The 13005-nt window shown below is 36.1% G+C and overlaps 2 protein-coding genes across 2 annotated transcripts; both read left to right on the forward strand.

The window, feature by feature from the left end:
• The first annotated feature begins 6761 nt into the window (after positions 1–6761).
• LOC146720279 (uncharacterized) lies at positions 6762–10680 on the forward strand. Its single transcript, XM_085488848.1, has 2 exons — positions 6762–8634; positions 8738–10680. Exons 1-2 carry the CDS (start codon positions 6762–6764, stop codon positions 10678–10680), a joined length of 3816 nt encoding a protein of 1271 aa, XP_085344974.1.
• A 231-nt stretch (positions 10681–10911) lies between these two features.
• On the forward strand, positions 10912–11943 carry LOC146720280 (uncharacterized). The gene has a single exon (XM_085488849.1). It carries the CDS (start codon positions 10912–10914, stop codon positions 11941–11943), a length of 1032 nt encoding a protein of 343 aa, XP_085344975.1.
• The last annotated feature ends 1062 nt before the right edge of the window (positions 11944–13005 follow it).

The following is a 13005-nucleotide window of genomic DNA, read 5'->3' on the forward strand; positions in this document are numbered from 1 at the left end:
TAAAATAAAAAGAAAACTAAAAACCATAATGCATTTGAATGTGGAATCAGATCTTTTATTTGGAAGTAACTACATCCTGGCATCTAGTTTCTCTCAATACTGATTCACCATATTGGATCCGCAATCTTGAATTTTGCAATTGTAATATTAAAACATTATTGATCTCAAAAACTATAATATTTAATAAGTTTAATCAGAAATTGGTTTAATTTAATTTTAATTCTTTATTTTTATTATACATATGGGGCATTATTTATGAAGTGATCCACCCAAATTTTCAAAGTTTTCCAATCACGCTGAAATTTGCAGAATGTAGTTCTATCAAAAGTAAAATTATTCCTCAAGTTGTTTGGCCCACATCGTACAGGTTCTGTGCTAACAGGGACTTGAATTTTTATCATTTTGGCCGTTACGTCCAACTTCAAACGTTGATAAATTTCAGAAGACTACTCCGATTTTAAAAAATAAGGTGTGATTTCGAAAGGTCTTTTTACGTACTTTAATTTTTTAAAATTAGTTTTTTCTTTCAATAACAATTTATATAAGATTTTTAAAAAACGAAGTAAAAATTAATTTTTTCTCAAATTTAGATATCTTCGATTTTCTTCAAAAAAATCTTAAAAGAAATAGAAATCTTCTCCTTTAAAATGCTTCCAAGGCCAAGATGGGCAGGCTTTTAGTTTTTAAGATATAGTCCATTTTAGAACCAAGCGTGTCATCAATGATGCAGTTCGGACCCTGTTACAAATACAGAAAGATATCTAGCCAGTTCTATTGCTTGTGGTCAAGCATGGTGACTTCTCATATATTATATATATATGTATTTTAGATATATATACATATATAAACATGTATATATACATACTTATAAAGTATTTGATAAGTTAACCGAAAAAAGAGCATAGAGAAGTAAAAATAAATTGTTAAAAAAAAACAAAATAAGATTTAAAAAGCAGGAACGTTTGTTATATCGATTAACTTACGTTTGCTTTTAAATTTTGTATTTTATAAAATCTCTTCTAATTCTCTCAATTTTAGGAAAAATAACATTTATTGTTAAAGAATAAATGTCCCTGCTTTTTAAATCTTATTTTGTTTCTTTTTAATAATTTATTTTTACTCCTCTATGATGTTTTTTCGGTTAACTTAAAATACTTTGTAAATATGATACATGCACAGAGCCTGTATGGTGTGGGCCAAACAACTTGAGGAATAATTTTACTTTTGATAGGACTACACTTTCTGCAAACAGCGTGATTGGAAAACTTTGAAAATTTGGGTGGATTACTTCATAAATAATGCCCCATATACATAATTTTAATTCATCAAATTTCTATTATATACATAATTATAATTCATCGAATTTATATTATGTACATAATTTTAATTTCTGCATTTCTATTATGTACATTTTATTCGTGAATTTCTATTAAGTACAATTTCAGTTATTTACATAATAGAATTTCGGTAAATTAAATTATGAACATAATAGAAATTAAAGAATTAAAACTATGTACATAATTTTAATTTACTGTATTAAATAGAAATTCATGATTAAAAATTATGTATTTAATGGAAATTCGTCGAATTTTTATTTTGTACACAAATATTCTTTATTTTTATTATGTATATAATTTTAATTATCCAAATTTCTCGAATTGTCCGAAATAATTTTAATTTGTTAAATTTTTACTATGTACATAATTTTAATTCGCCGAATATCTATTTTTCTTTCTAACTAAGAAACTGTAGTCGAAACCACTTAATCACAAAATTAATAAACACTTATTTATCACGTTTTAACAATTATTTACACTAAATCTTTTAATATACATATATATATATATATATATATATATAACTATTCCTACACTAACCCCTCGATACATACAATTGTCAAAATATAAATTTATCAAATATCCATTATGTACGTAATTTTAATTTGCCGAATTTCCATTATGTATATAATATAAGAACAAGAATTAAAATTATCTACGAAAAAAGAAATTTGAGAATTAATATTATGTACATAATAGTAAGTCGATTAACTAAAATCATATACATGATAGAAATTCGATGATTTAAAATTATGTATATAACAGAAATTCGGTGAATTAAAATTATGTATGTAATACAAATTCGGCAAAATAAAACTATATGTATATAATGGAAATTTGCTTGCTTATCTTTTGTTCTGCTGTCCTCTTGGCAATAGCATTAGGTTAAATGACAGCAAATATACGAATACCCGCACGAATGCAGAACGAAAAATAATTAATATATCATAATATAGCCAGTTGAAATGAAAATACAAGGTGAAGTAGGCTAAATTGACCAACACTGGCTATGTTGTTAAATTCTTTTATTAAGTAGGCTAAATTGACCAACACTGGCTATGTTGATAAATTCTTTTATTAAAAAAGATGCAACGTTTCGACCCCAAATTGGGTCCTCTTCAGGCTGTTGTGATAAAATATGGTTTTAAAACTACATGGAAAACTTGTAAAACATTAATATGGAACATAACTAAACACAACTTGACAATGCATTTTCTCGTAACCACAAGTAGTGTTGACACTACTTGTGGTGGTTACGAGAAAATTCTAAAAAGTATTTTTGTAACATTGTGTAATGTACGATTCACTGTTTTTCGATTACACATTGACACAATAATTGCGTACACAACGTAAAATATTTTAAGAATATTAAGTCGGCTCCTTAAATTTTAAAAACACAATATACACCTTCATCTCGGCCAATAGAGCCACACGCGATGTTATTGCGACAATTAAGAAAGAAAATTTGGAAACTAAGGAATTTGTATCCTATGGTTGGGATCTCAGAAATTCCCCTTGTTCCTCTCTTAACTTTCCCTGTAAAGAAATAGGCGAGAAAAATATTGGTCCGAAAGTCGGCTAAATCGGGAATCGAACCCGAGACCTTCCGCTTGCCGGGGCGACTGCTCTTCCAGCTGAGCTATTCAGACACTTACGAATCAATATTTCTCTCAATGTTTTTACCCCCAAAGCGTCGTAATTAGGCCCAGACGCGACGAAACAATAATAAGAATATTAAGAGAGGAATAAGGGGAATTTCTGAGATCCCAACCAAAGCATACAAATTCCTTAGTTTTCAAATTTTCTTTCTTAATTGTCGCAATAACATCGCGTGTGGCTTTATTGGCCGAGATGAAGGAGGTGTATATTGTGTATTGTAAAATATTTTGTTTGACTATGTGTTTTGTGTCATGGATATAAAACAATTTTATATTTATAATTTTTTTTCTATATAAAGTGATATTCCGGTGAGATAAAAATTAAAAAAAACCTTAAAAATATTTAAAACCGAAAAATTATGTAAATTAAAGCTGGTTTATACTGGCCGTAACTTTTTGCTGTAACCGTAAATTTAAGGATTCAACCAATCGCGTTGCCGAATCAAGCAACACGATTGGTTGAATCCTTAAATTTACGGTCACAGCAAAAAGTTACGGTCAGTATATATACCAGCCTTTACTGTTCTGTATTATTCTGACAGCAAACAAGCTAAGAAACGTTCCAGCGCTACATGTCGACATTATGAAAATAGAACAATAATATATTATAGACATAAAAACATTAGAAATAAGCACGATACGAACTTAAGTCAGGATAATATTACACTTCTTCTGTTTGGAACGCGCGGACGACGGTGAGATCACGCAGATAACACGTGCGAAAAACAGCGGCAACAAGCGTGAAAACATAGTGAGGAACGTTCGGTAGAAATCGTTTGTTTTCAGAAGCAAATTTTGGATTAGGACATAGGAAGAAGAGACGATCGCGGACACTTCGTCTTCAACAGTCCCCGAGATATTTTATAGAGCATTACATTGTAATTGAGTTGTAATTGACTGCGGCCGACGCGATTAAGATTTGCTTGTTCTACAATAAATCTTGTCATTTTCAAGAATCGAATATTTTTTTTTTAGTTTGTCTGAGCTTAGTGTGCCCAGAAGTTTCCTAACGACCAACAGTCCGCAAAATAAATAAACGTGAGCGGAGACGGGCACTTGGAGGTCACAGCTTTAAGCTATATCTTCCTTCCTTAATTAATTAGTAATTATAATTGATAATAATAAGCCGAAAAGATCAATCGATTGTTTCAGAAATATAATAACTTGTGAAAAAATCTTATTTATGTATCAATAATAACAAATATTATACAGGATGTCTTAGACCACCCGTACATGCGCTAAATATTTTGAAAACTGAGCACGACAGATAAAAATATTTTAAAAAAAGTTGTAGGGGTTTAACAAATACATAAAATGATGATAAATATTTGATACCTAATCAAACCATCACATACCAATGCTCAAGCTCGTATGACAATAAAAACGAATGATAAATTATTGAATTAAGGCCATGTGTAACGAGCAATACGATATTATTTTATTATTTAGAGGAAAATTCTTAATTTGAAATAATAATTACACAAACGTTTCGAGCACTACTTGCTCCTCTTCAGTGCGCAAAAAAATAGTGATAATAAATAACGATAATAAATAAATACATAAAATTCTAATAAAAAATCCGCAATACATAGTCAATATAAGTTATATAGTTAAGTCATAGTTATAACGCAAAATATATTTACAATGAATTGAAACCATTAAAATAGTTCGACAAAGTAAGACCCCAATTAGAAGCAGAATGATTCGTCCGGTTATTCATAAAATATTTTAGAATTATTAATAAAAACTCGGAGTGACACTTATACATTACTCCAAACGAACCACTTATCGTTATTTGACGAAAGTCCCTCGATCTGGCAATGATTATGTCCATCCTCTCCAAATTATTTGATATTTGTTAACTGAATTTAAAGAATTTATTCAATTGTAAAATAGGATTCCACTAATGTGTATGTAAAAAAGATTAAAAATTACAAATTAAATTAAATACTAAAATATTGAACCTTTATGCTTACAAATTGTTCCGAATAACTTGAGATGACGATGCTTCTAATTGTTGTTGGCCTTATTGTTAGTACTTGACTGTTGTCTAGTCTTTTAAAAAATCGAATAAATAGGTGTCAGATCTCACAAAATAAACATTTACATAAGTCTAAAAATTCGATATTTCTTCTAGAATGTCGAAATACGCGTTGTTAAGTAATTCGGTGTCTGTGTTATTATTTATACCATGCCTTTGTTCCTTGATGTGTATCATTTCCGAGATAAGTCTTTTATAATAATTAGATTCAACATCAAGTATTTTAACGTTATCCCAATCAAAAGCATGTTTTTTATCTATAATATGTTCAGAGACCACAGAATGCTTGGAGGAATCAAGTTTAATATTATTCATATGCTCTTTTAGTCTCGTGCGTAATTTTCTTTTTGTTTGCCCAACATACGAAGCTTCACAATCCTTACAATTAATTTTGTAGACAACATTATTATTATTGTTATGCACGTTTTTGTCCTTGTGGACTTTAATTAATTTGTTAAGATTATTTAGACGATTTTTTTGCGCACTGAAGAGGAGCAAGTAGTGCTCGAAACGTTTGTGTAATTATTATTTCAAATTAAGAATTTTCCTCTAAATAATAAAATAATATCGTATTGCTCGTTACACATGGCCTTAATTCAATAATTTATCATAAATATTTGACCTTGGCAGCAGTTATGAAAGAAGTCTCATGGTTAACTTTAAAATCGTTTTCAAAATATTCTGCATGTACGGGTGGTCTGAGATACCCTGTATTTCTTAATAGCAAATATACTATAAAATACGGATGAGTATTTTTTATTTTATGCGTGGATTAATTCATTAGATATATGAATTCTTTTTTTAGTAGCTATGAGTACAACAAAGAAAACAAAAATTAAAATAATTTTAAAGAAAATAAAAGTGAATTTCTACATAAATTAGAAAAAAACTACATTAACTATCAACATTTGGAAATTAATGCATGAACTATATATTTATGCCAAAATATATAGTTCAATTCAAAAAATCAACTGTAATAATTTTTATGTCATTGAATAATTTTTATTTTTTTAACCCTATTTCTTTTTCAAAAGTCTATTTTATTTTTTTTATAAATTATATTTGCATTTTTACGATTCATACAAAATACAATCATATGTTGAGAGATCATAGATTTGTATAATATAGACAAAGCGCTCCTGTTTGGGAAAAAATTAAATTTCCGTGATCCCCGCGCGCCTTCGATATACGCTCCTGAGAGCTCTCTGTAATTGTGTACATCGACAGTTTGTTATTGCGTCCACAAGGGCGAAGCGCCGAATTAGGAGAGAGTTTCCGCGTCTTTAAAAAGGAGCGATGCGGCACGGAAGGCGAGTCTGGTACGACGAGCCGTCCGGTAAACCCGAGAAGAACATTTGTGATCCGAAGAATAAAAATTACGTATTCTTACTTAGAATAAAGAGACTAGTTCCTGCTATCTATCCTTACCTATCGACGCAGTCCACAAGAGAGAACTAGGCGATAGCTCCGATAAAACCCAAAGGAGAAAATATACAAAACATGGTCCTTCGAGCCGGATCTGTGTCGAGAAATTAACGGATGGATTCAAACAAGATACACGTGCAAGCAGTGCAACTACTTCAAGTGAGCCATTCAACAATTGCGCTACATTCCGAGTAAAAATTTCCGTACGACAAGGAAGTATTTCGACTCACGTACATACGTTCTCCATTTCAACACCGTGTTTACCTTACAAGGTCGAGCTCTGCAAGACAATAGATCGAAATGGACAAGGCAATATTTGCGTTCGATACGAATTTACGTTATTTAACGAACTCAATAACGAATTTCCAAAAGCTTGGAGTTGATAATCAAACTCATGCCATCACTAAAGGACGATTTCAACTCTTGCAAAATTACTGGAATAAATGCCAGGAGAATGCCGCTATCATTGAGGCAGTAGCAACCGACGCAGACGCGGCACAGCTTCCCTTCTTCAAGAGCAAGCTGCTAGACAAGGCGGAGGTCTCGTACATGCAAGCCTACGACTTCTTTCAAGAAAAACTCGAGGCATTCAACGTCGCTTCAATTTCCATTCCTGTACCAACGGCGGCCGCAACGACGTCCATCAACGAGATCCGATTGCCGAAGATCAACTTGCCTTCTTTCTCCGGTAATGTAACCGAGTGGCTAACGTTTCGCGATTTGTTTCTTGCGCTCGTTAAAAATCGCCGTTCCATATCGCAAGTCGAGAAATTGCAATATTTATTATCCGCGGTTACTGGCGACGCTGCTAAGTTGATTTCCCATCTTTCTCTAACCGATAGTAATTTCGATGTTGCATGGAAGGAACTCACGAATCGTTACGAAAATCAACGCGTTATTATTGACGCATATTTCAAACGTTTATTTACCATTCCTAATGTTTCGTCTAACGATCTGTACGGGTTAAAACAATTACGCTCCAATTCATCGGAATCGATAAATGCTCTGCGTGCCTTGAAATGTTCTGTAGATGAATGGGATATGATTTTAGTCTACATTCTTGTACAAAAACTAGACAAATTGACGAGAAAAGATTGGGAAGTCAGCTTAGGTTCAGAGAGGAGATATCCTACGATGGAAAAACTATACGCGTTTCTAGATACACAAATTCGTTCGCTTGAGGCTGTATCCAAGGACGGAGATAACTCGAAGTCCGCCAACGGAAACTCATCCGAAAAGAGTTCCGGTGCTCGCTCGATTCCAAATGTGGCACGAAAAAATAATATAGTGCGTTCTCACCATACAAACACCGCGAGTACGTGCGCTCTTTGTTCCGAAACACATCGTTTAATGCATTGCGAGAAATTTCAAGCGTTAAGCATTTTGCATCGACTAGAGTTTGTTCAAAAAAATAATATATGCAAAAATTGTTTGACCAAAGGTCATTACGTTTCGAATTGTCGTAGTTCCTTTACTTGCTTGAAATGTAAAAGACAATATCATACTTTGTTACACGAGAATTCAAGGTCAAGTTTAACGACAACAACAGACTCTGGACAATGCGATGACGCGTCCAACGTACATTCACACGTGAACGCGGGAGTTAAACCCGTGCTCCTAGCTACCGCACGTGTTTGTATAGGATCAGAAAACGGTCGACATGTTTACACGCGAGCACTAATCGATCAAGGTTCCGATGCCACATTCGTTTCGTCACGAGTCGCTCAAATGTTGAGAGCTCGCTTAATTTCAACACGCGTAAAGGTATCTGGCATCGGTGACACTACGTCTAATTGCGTTCAACATGCCGTCTCTATTCCTATCAGCGCGACTAATAAAAATGATACGATTCTTCATACCAAAGCATTGGTCGTTCCAAAAATTACAGCGTACATTCCACCTCATTTCCAATTACAAGAGATTCCGTTTCTTTCCAAATTGAATCTAGCCAATCCAAATCCAAGCTCAAATGATGCAATCGAAGTACTTCTCGGGGCCGAATTATACGGTTCAATTATGATGGGTGGCTTAATGAAAGCTTCTAACGATGCTACACTTGCGCAAGAAACGATATTCAGGTGGATCATTTCGGGTCCTATTTCAAACCAAAAAAATAGCCAAAGAATTCACGTTCACCAAGCAACTTCTGGCAATCTCGATTTCGAACTCCGACGTTTTTGGGAGCTGGAAGAAATTCCAACGACACACGCTCTCTCAGAAGGAAAATCTTTGTTGCAACTTACATTTTCAAGAGACACATATGCGCGATTCTTCAGGGCGCTATGTTGTCCGCTTACCCTTCAAGTCTGGTCCTCCGATAAAAATCGGCGAGTCAAGGTCAGTAGCTACGCGTTCACTCGCGCAACTAGAGCGACGTTTAGCCAATTCTCGGGAAATTTCAGGGCAATACGTCGACTTTCTTAACGAGTACGAAGAGCTCGGGCATATGCAAAAAATCGAAAACGTGCAACGCTTCTTTCAACCGACGTTTCTACCTCATCATCCAGTTATTCGCGAGGACAATACTACAACCAAACTTCGTGTAGTGTTTAATGCCTCGGCAAATACCTCGAATAACACTTCTTTGAATGACCATCTTATGATTGGTCCAAAGTTACAAGCCGATCTTCCGGCGATTATTCTTCAATGGCGTTTGTACAAATACGTTTTTTCCGCTGATATTCAGCAAATGTTTCGACAAATACAGATTCATTCAGACGATCGCCAATATCAATTAATATTGTGGCGTACGATTCCGAACGAGCCAGTCCATACTTATTCATTAAATACCGTTACTTATGGTACTGCCTGCGCGCCTTATCTCGCCCAACGCGTGCTCAAACAACTTTCAATCGACGAGAGTTCGCGTTTTCCACTAGCTCAAGCAATTTTGCAAAATGAAATATACGTTGACGATGTCCTATCCGGAGGCGATGATAAACCATCCACGATTAAAAAACGCGACCAACTAATCGGCTGTTTACTAAGCGCAGGCATTCATCTCAGAAAATGGGCCAGCAACGATTTTGAAATTCTACAAGATATAAATCCTGCGAATCACGGTCTAGCAAGTTCCAAGCCTTTCCAAGAAGCTGAACAATTAAAAATACTCGGTATTCATTGGACACCTTGCGATGATAATTTTTCCTTTGAAATAAAATTCCGTCCACCATCTACCGACATTTCGAAACGACAAATCCTTTCGACGATAGCGAAAATATTCGATCCCCTCGGATGGGTGTCTCCGATCACGATATCTCTCAAAATTCTACTGCAAAAACTGTGGAAATTTTCCTACGGATGGGATGATATTCTTCCTGCGGAAATAACAACCGAATGGAATGCTTTTTGCGAAAAGATGTTACACTTGACGACTCTGCAAGTTCCTCGTTGGTTAGGCTTCGAGCGTAACATTCAGTGCTTGCATTTACACGGCTTTTGCGACGCTTCATCTAAAGCCTATGCAGCGGTAGTCTATTCAAAAATTGTCACGAATTCTGGCGATAGTCATGTTCGACTTCTTCTATCAAAAACCAAGGTTGCTCCGATTAAAACGATTTCGATTCCACGACTCGAGCTCTGTGCGGCTCAGCTGCTAGCACGCTGTATTTCGTTTACTATTGACGCGATGAAATTGCAAAACATTCCTGTGTTTTGCTGGAGTGACTCGACAATCGTATTAGCATGGTTGCAAAAGGCTCCATCAGATTTAAAAGTATTTGTAGTTAACAGAGTGTCTTCTATTCAAACGAAGCTTCCTACGGCGACATGGCTGCATGTGCCAACAGAAGATAATCCCGCAGATTGCGCATCGCGCGGCATAAATCCAGCTCAGCTAACGCCTTCCAGTTCCTGGTGGAACGGCCCGGTATGGCTGAAATTTAACGAGGATAATTGGCCAGTTCAATCTACGATAAGTTGCACCGAAGATGATTCCGAATTGAAAGCGTCAAATGCAGTCCACTCGCATCATTCAAATCGAGCGGAACTTTTTGAATCCTTCAATCATATCTCCACGTGGCCACGCTTACTACGGGTCACCGCATACGTCCTTCGGTTCAAGTTTCGAACGAGAGTCCCAGATGTTGCTCAAGGTCTCTCTATTTTGCAAGTCGATGAAATAAAAACCGCGCACAGATTCTGGATTAAACAGATGCAAACGGAATACTTTTCAAAAGAAATCGTCGCTTTCAAAGCCAAGTCGAGGTTACCAGTTTGATGCTCCATCCATTCTCTCGATCCGTTCCTGGATCCCTCCGGTATCCTACGCGTGGGTGGTCGACTTCAACTGTCTGACCTTTCATATGATCGTAAATTTCCGATTCTACTTCCAAAGCATTACCTTTCTAAGCTCATTATCGATCAAATTCATAAGGATACACTTCACGGCGGTGTACAGTTAATGCTTCGCACGTTGCGAGAACAATATTGGATTCTGGGGGCGCGAAGCATGGTAAAAGGTTGTATCCGCAATTGCGTGACATGTACTCGGCATCGCGCCATAACCGTCGTACAATTTATGGCCGACCTTCTTACATTTAGAGTAATTCCGTCCCGTCCATTTTGCCATACGGGACTTGATTACGCCGGCCCCTTCGCAATTCGAGACGCTTCCGGCCGCGGACGTAAGTCGCACAAAACATACATCTCGCTATTTGTTTGTCTCGCTACACGAGCTATACACTTAGAGCTCGTTCATGATTATTCCACGGCTGCGTTTCTCGCATCTTTCGAACGGTTCGTAGCGCGTCGTGGCATTCCATCCGATCTTTATTCCGACAACGCGACTACCTATCAAGGCGCGGATCGCGAACTTGTTACAGCGATCCGACAGACTCAAGCCGACGTAGATCTGCAGGCGAAGTTCGCGTCAAAGCCAGTTCAATGGCATTTCATTCCGCCTTCTGCCCCTCATTTTGGGGGCATGTGGGAGGCAGGTGTTAAGAGTGTTAAGCACCATTTGCGACGTATACTTGGTTCCTGTACACCTACGGTCGAAGAGTTCACCACGCTTTTATGTAACATCGAAGCATGTTTGAATTCGCGCCCGATCGCCGCACTTCATGACGATGTAAATTCTTGCAATGCGCTCACACCAGGGCATTTTTTAATTGGTAGCGCCATTAAATCGATTCCGAGTCCGAGCGTCTTACATATCTCCGAGTCACGACTCGATCGATGGCAATTAATGCGTGCGAAATACGAGCAATTTTGGAAATTGTGGAGTCTTGACTACTTGAACACCTTGCAGCAGCGTTTTAAATGGCAGAATCGATCTGATGAATTTCGCATAAACGATATTGTTCTAATAAAAAATCCTAATTTACCTCCCTGCAGATGGGAACTTGCGAGAATCATCGAATGTAAGCCTGACAAGGATGGTCTGGTGCGAGTTGCTCAGGTCAAGACCGCGTCTTCTACTTTTGTAAGACCTATTGTTAAACTCTGTAAATTGCCGGTAAGTCCGGACGGTTCAGCGTAATCTAAATTCTGCAGGTTGTCTCCAATGATTGCAGTTCAATGTGTAAGGATTTACCCCTGACTGTCATTTGAATCCCTTGGCGATTCAACCCGAGGGGTATGTTTGGGAAAAAATTAAATGTCCGTGATCCCCGCGCGCCTTCGATATACGCTCCTGAGAGCTCTCTGTAATTGTGTACATCGACAGTTTGTTATTGCGTCCACAAGGGCGAAGCGCCGAATTAGGAGAGAGTTTCCGCGTCTTTAAAAAGGAGCGATGCGGCACGGAAGGCGAGTCTGGTACGACGAGCCGTCCGGTAAACCCGAGAAGAACATTTGTGATCCGAAGAATAAAAATTACGTATTCTTACTTAGAATAAAGAGACTAGTTCCTGCTATCTATCCTTGCCTATCGACGCAGTCCACAAGAGAGAAATAGGCGATAGCTCCGATAAAACCCAAAGGAGAAAATATACAAAACAGCTCCCGAGGCTTAAAGACAACATTATATTATAATGACACAGGACAATGTAGTAAAATGCTTTCCTAGTCCGATTGTGCAGTTTTGTTGGGAGGACGAAAGAGGAGAAATAGCTATGTCATACTTTTCATTTTTCTCCTATATCACCTTTTCCCAGAGCATTGTGTGACGGAGAAAGCATCTTACCGTGCATCTCATCTGTTCATCAATCTTCTCATCAGTGCACTATCGCGCACGCGCGCGCATATACACACACACAAATGCGCGAATATTCAATTTTTTATATGTATAAATAAGTCTATGATTGTAATATAATATTTTGATATTTATACAATATGAATTTATTTAATCTTATTCATTCAGACTTAAGAATAATGCTTGAGGAAAATATTTTAAAACTTATAGTTTAGGTTTATAGGTTATAGAAAAAATTGATTATAACATATGTGTTATATAGTCTTAAAAGGGATCGAACAGTTTAAATAAAAAAAATTACTTTATTACTATGTTCTTCTAACTTTAAATTAATATATAAAGTGCATATCTAGATAATCGCGCGAGATACATACATATATATAATTAAGTATCGCAATTTCTATAGAG

This window comes from Nylanderia fulva, unplaced genomic scaffold (assembly GCF_048542155.1).
Source record: "Nylanderia fulva isolate GAGA-0341 unplaced genomic scaffold, ASM4854215v1 Scaffold729, whole genome shotgun sequence".
Taxonomy (NCBI): domain Eukaryota; kingdom Metazoa; phylum Arthropoda; class Insecta; order Hymenoptera; family Formicidae; genus Nylanderia; species Nylanderia fulva.

What these genes read in the sequence shown, in the direction of transcription:
- LOC146720280 (XM_085488849.1), top strand. Translation starts at nt 10,912, where the DNA reads ATGGTAAAAGGTTGTATCCGCAATTGCGTGACATGTACTCGGCATCGC.
- LOC146720279 (XM_085488848.1), top strand. Translation starts at nt 6,762, where the DNA reads ATGGACAAGGCAATATTTGCGTTCGATACGAATTTACGTTATTTAACG. An exon ending in TCTCGATTTCGAACTCCGAC is followed by an intron (nt 8,635 to 8,737) that starts GTTTTTGGGAGC and finishes GCGATTCTTCAG; the next exon opens with GGCGCTATGTTGTCCGCTTA.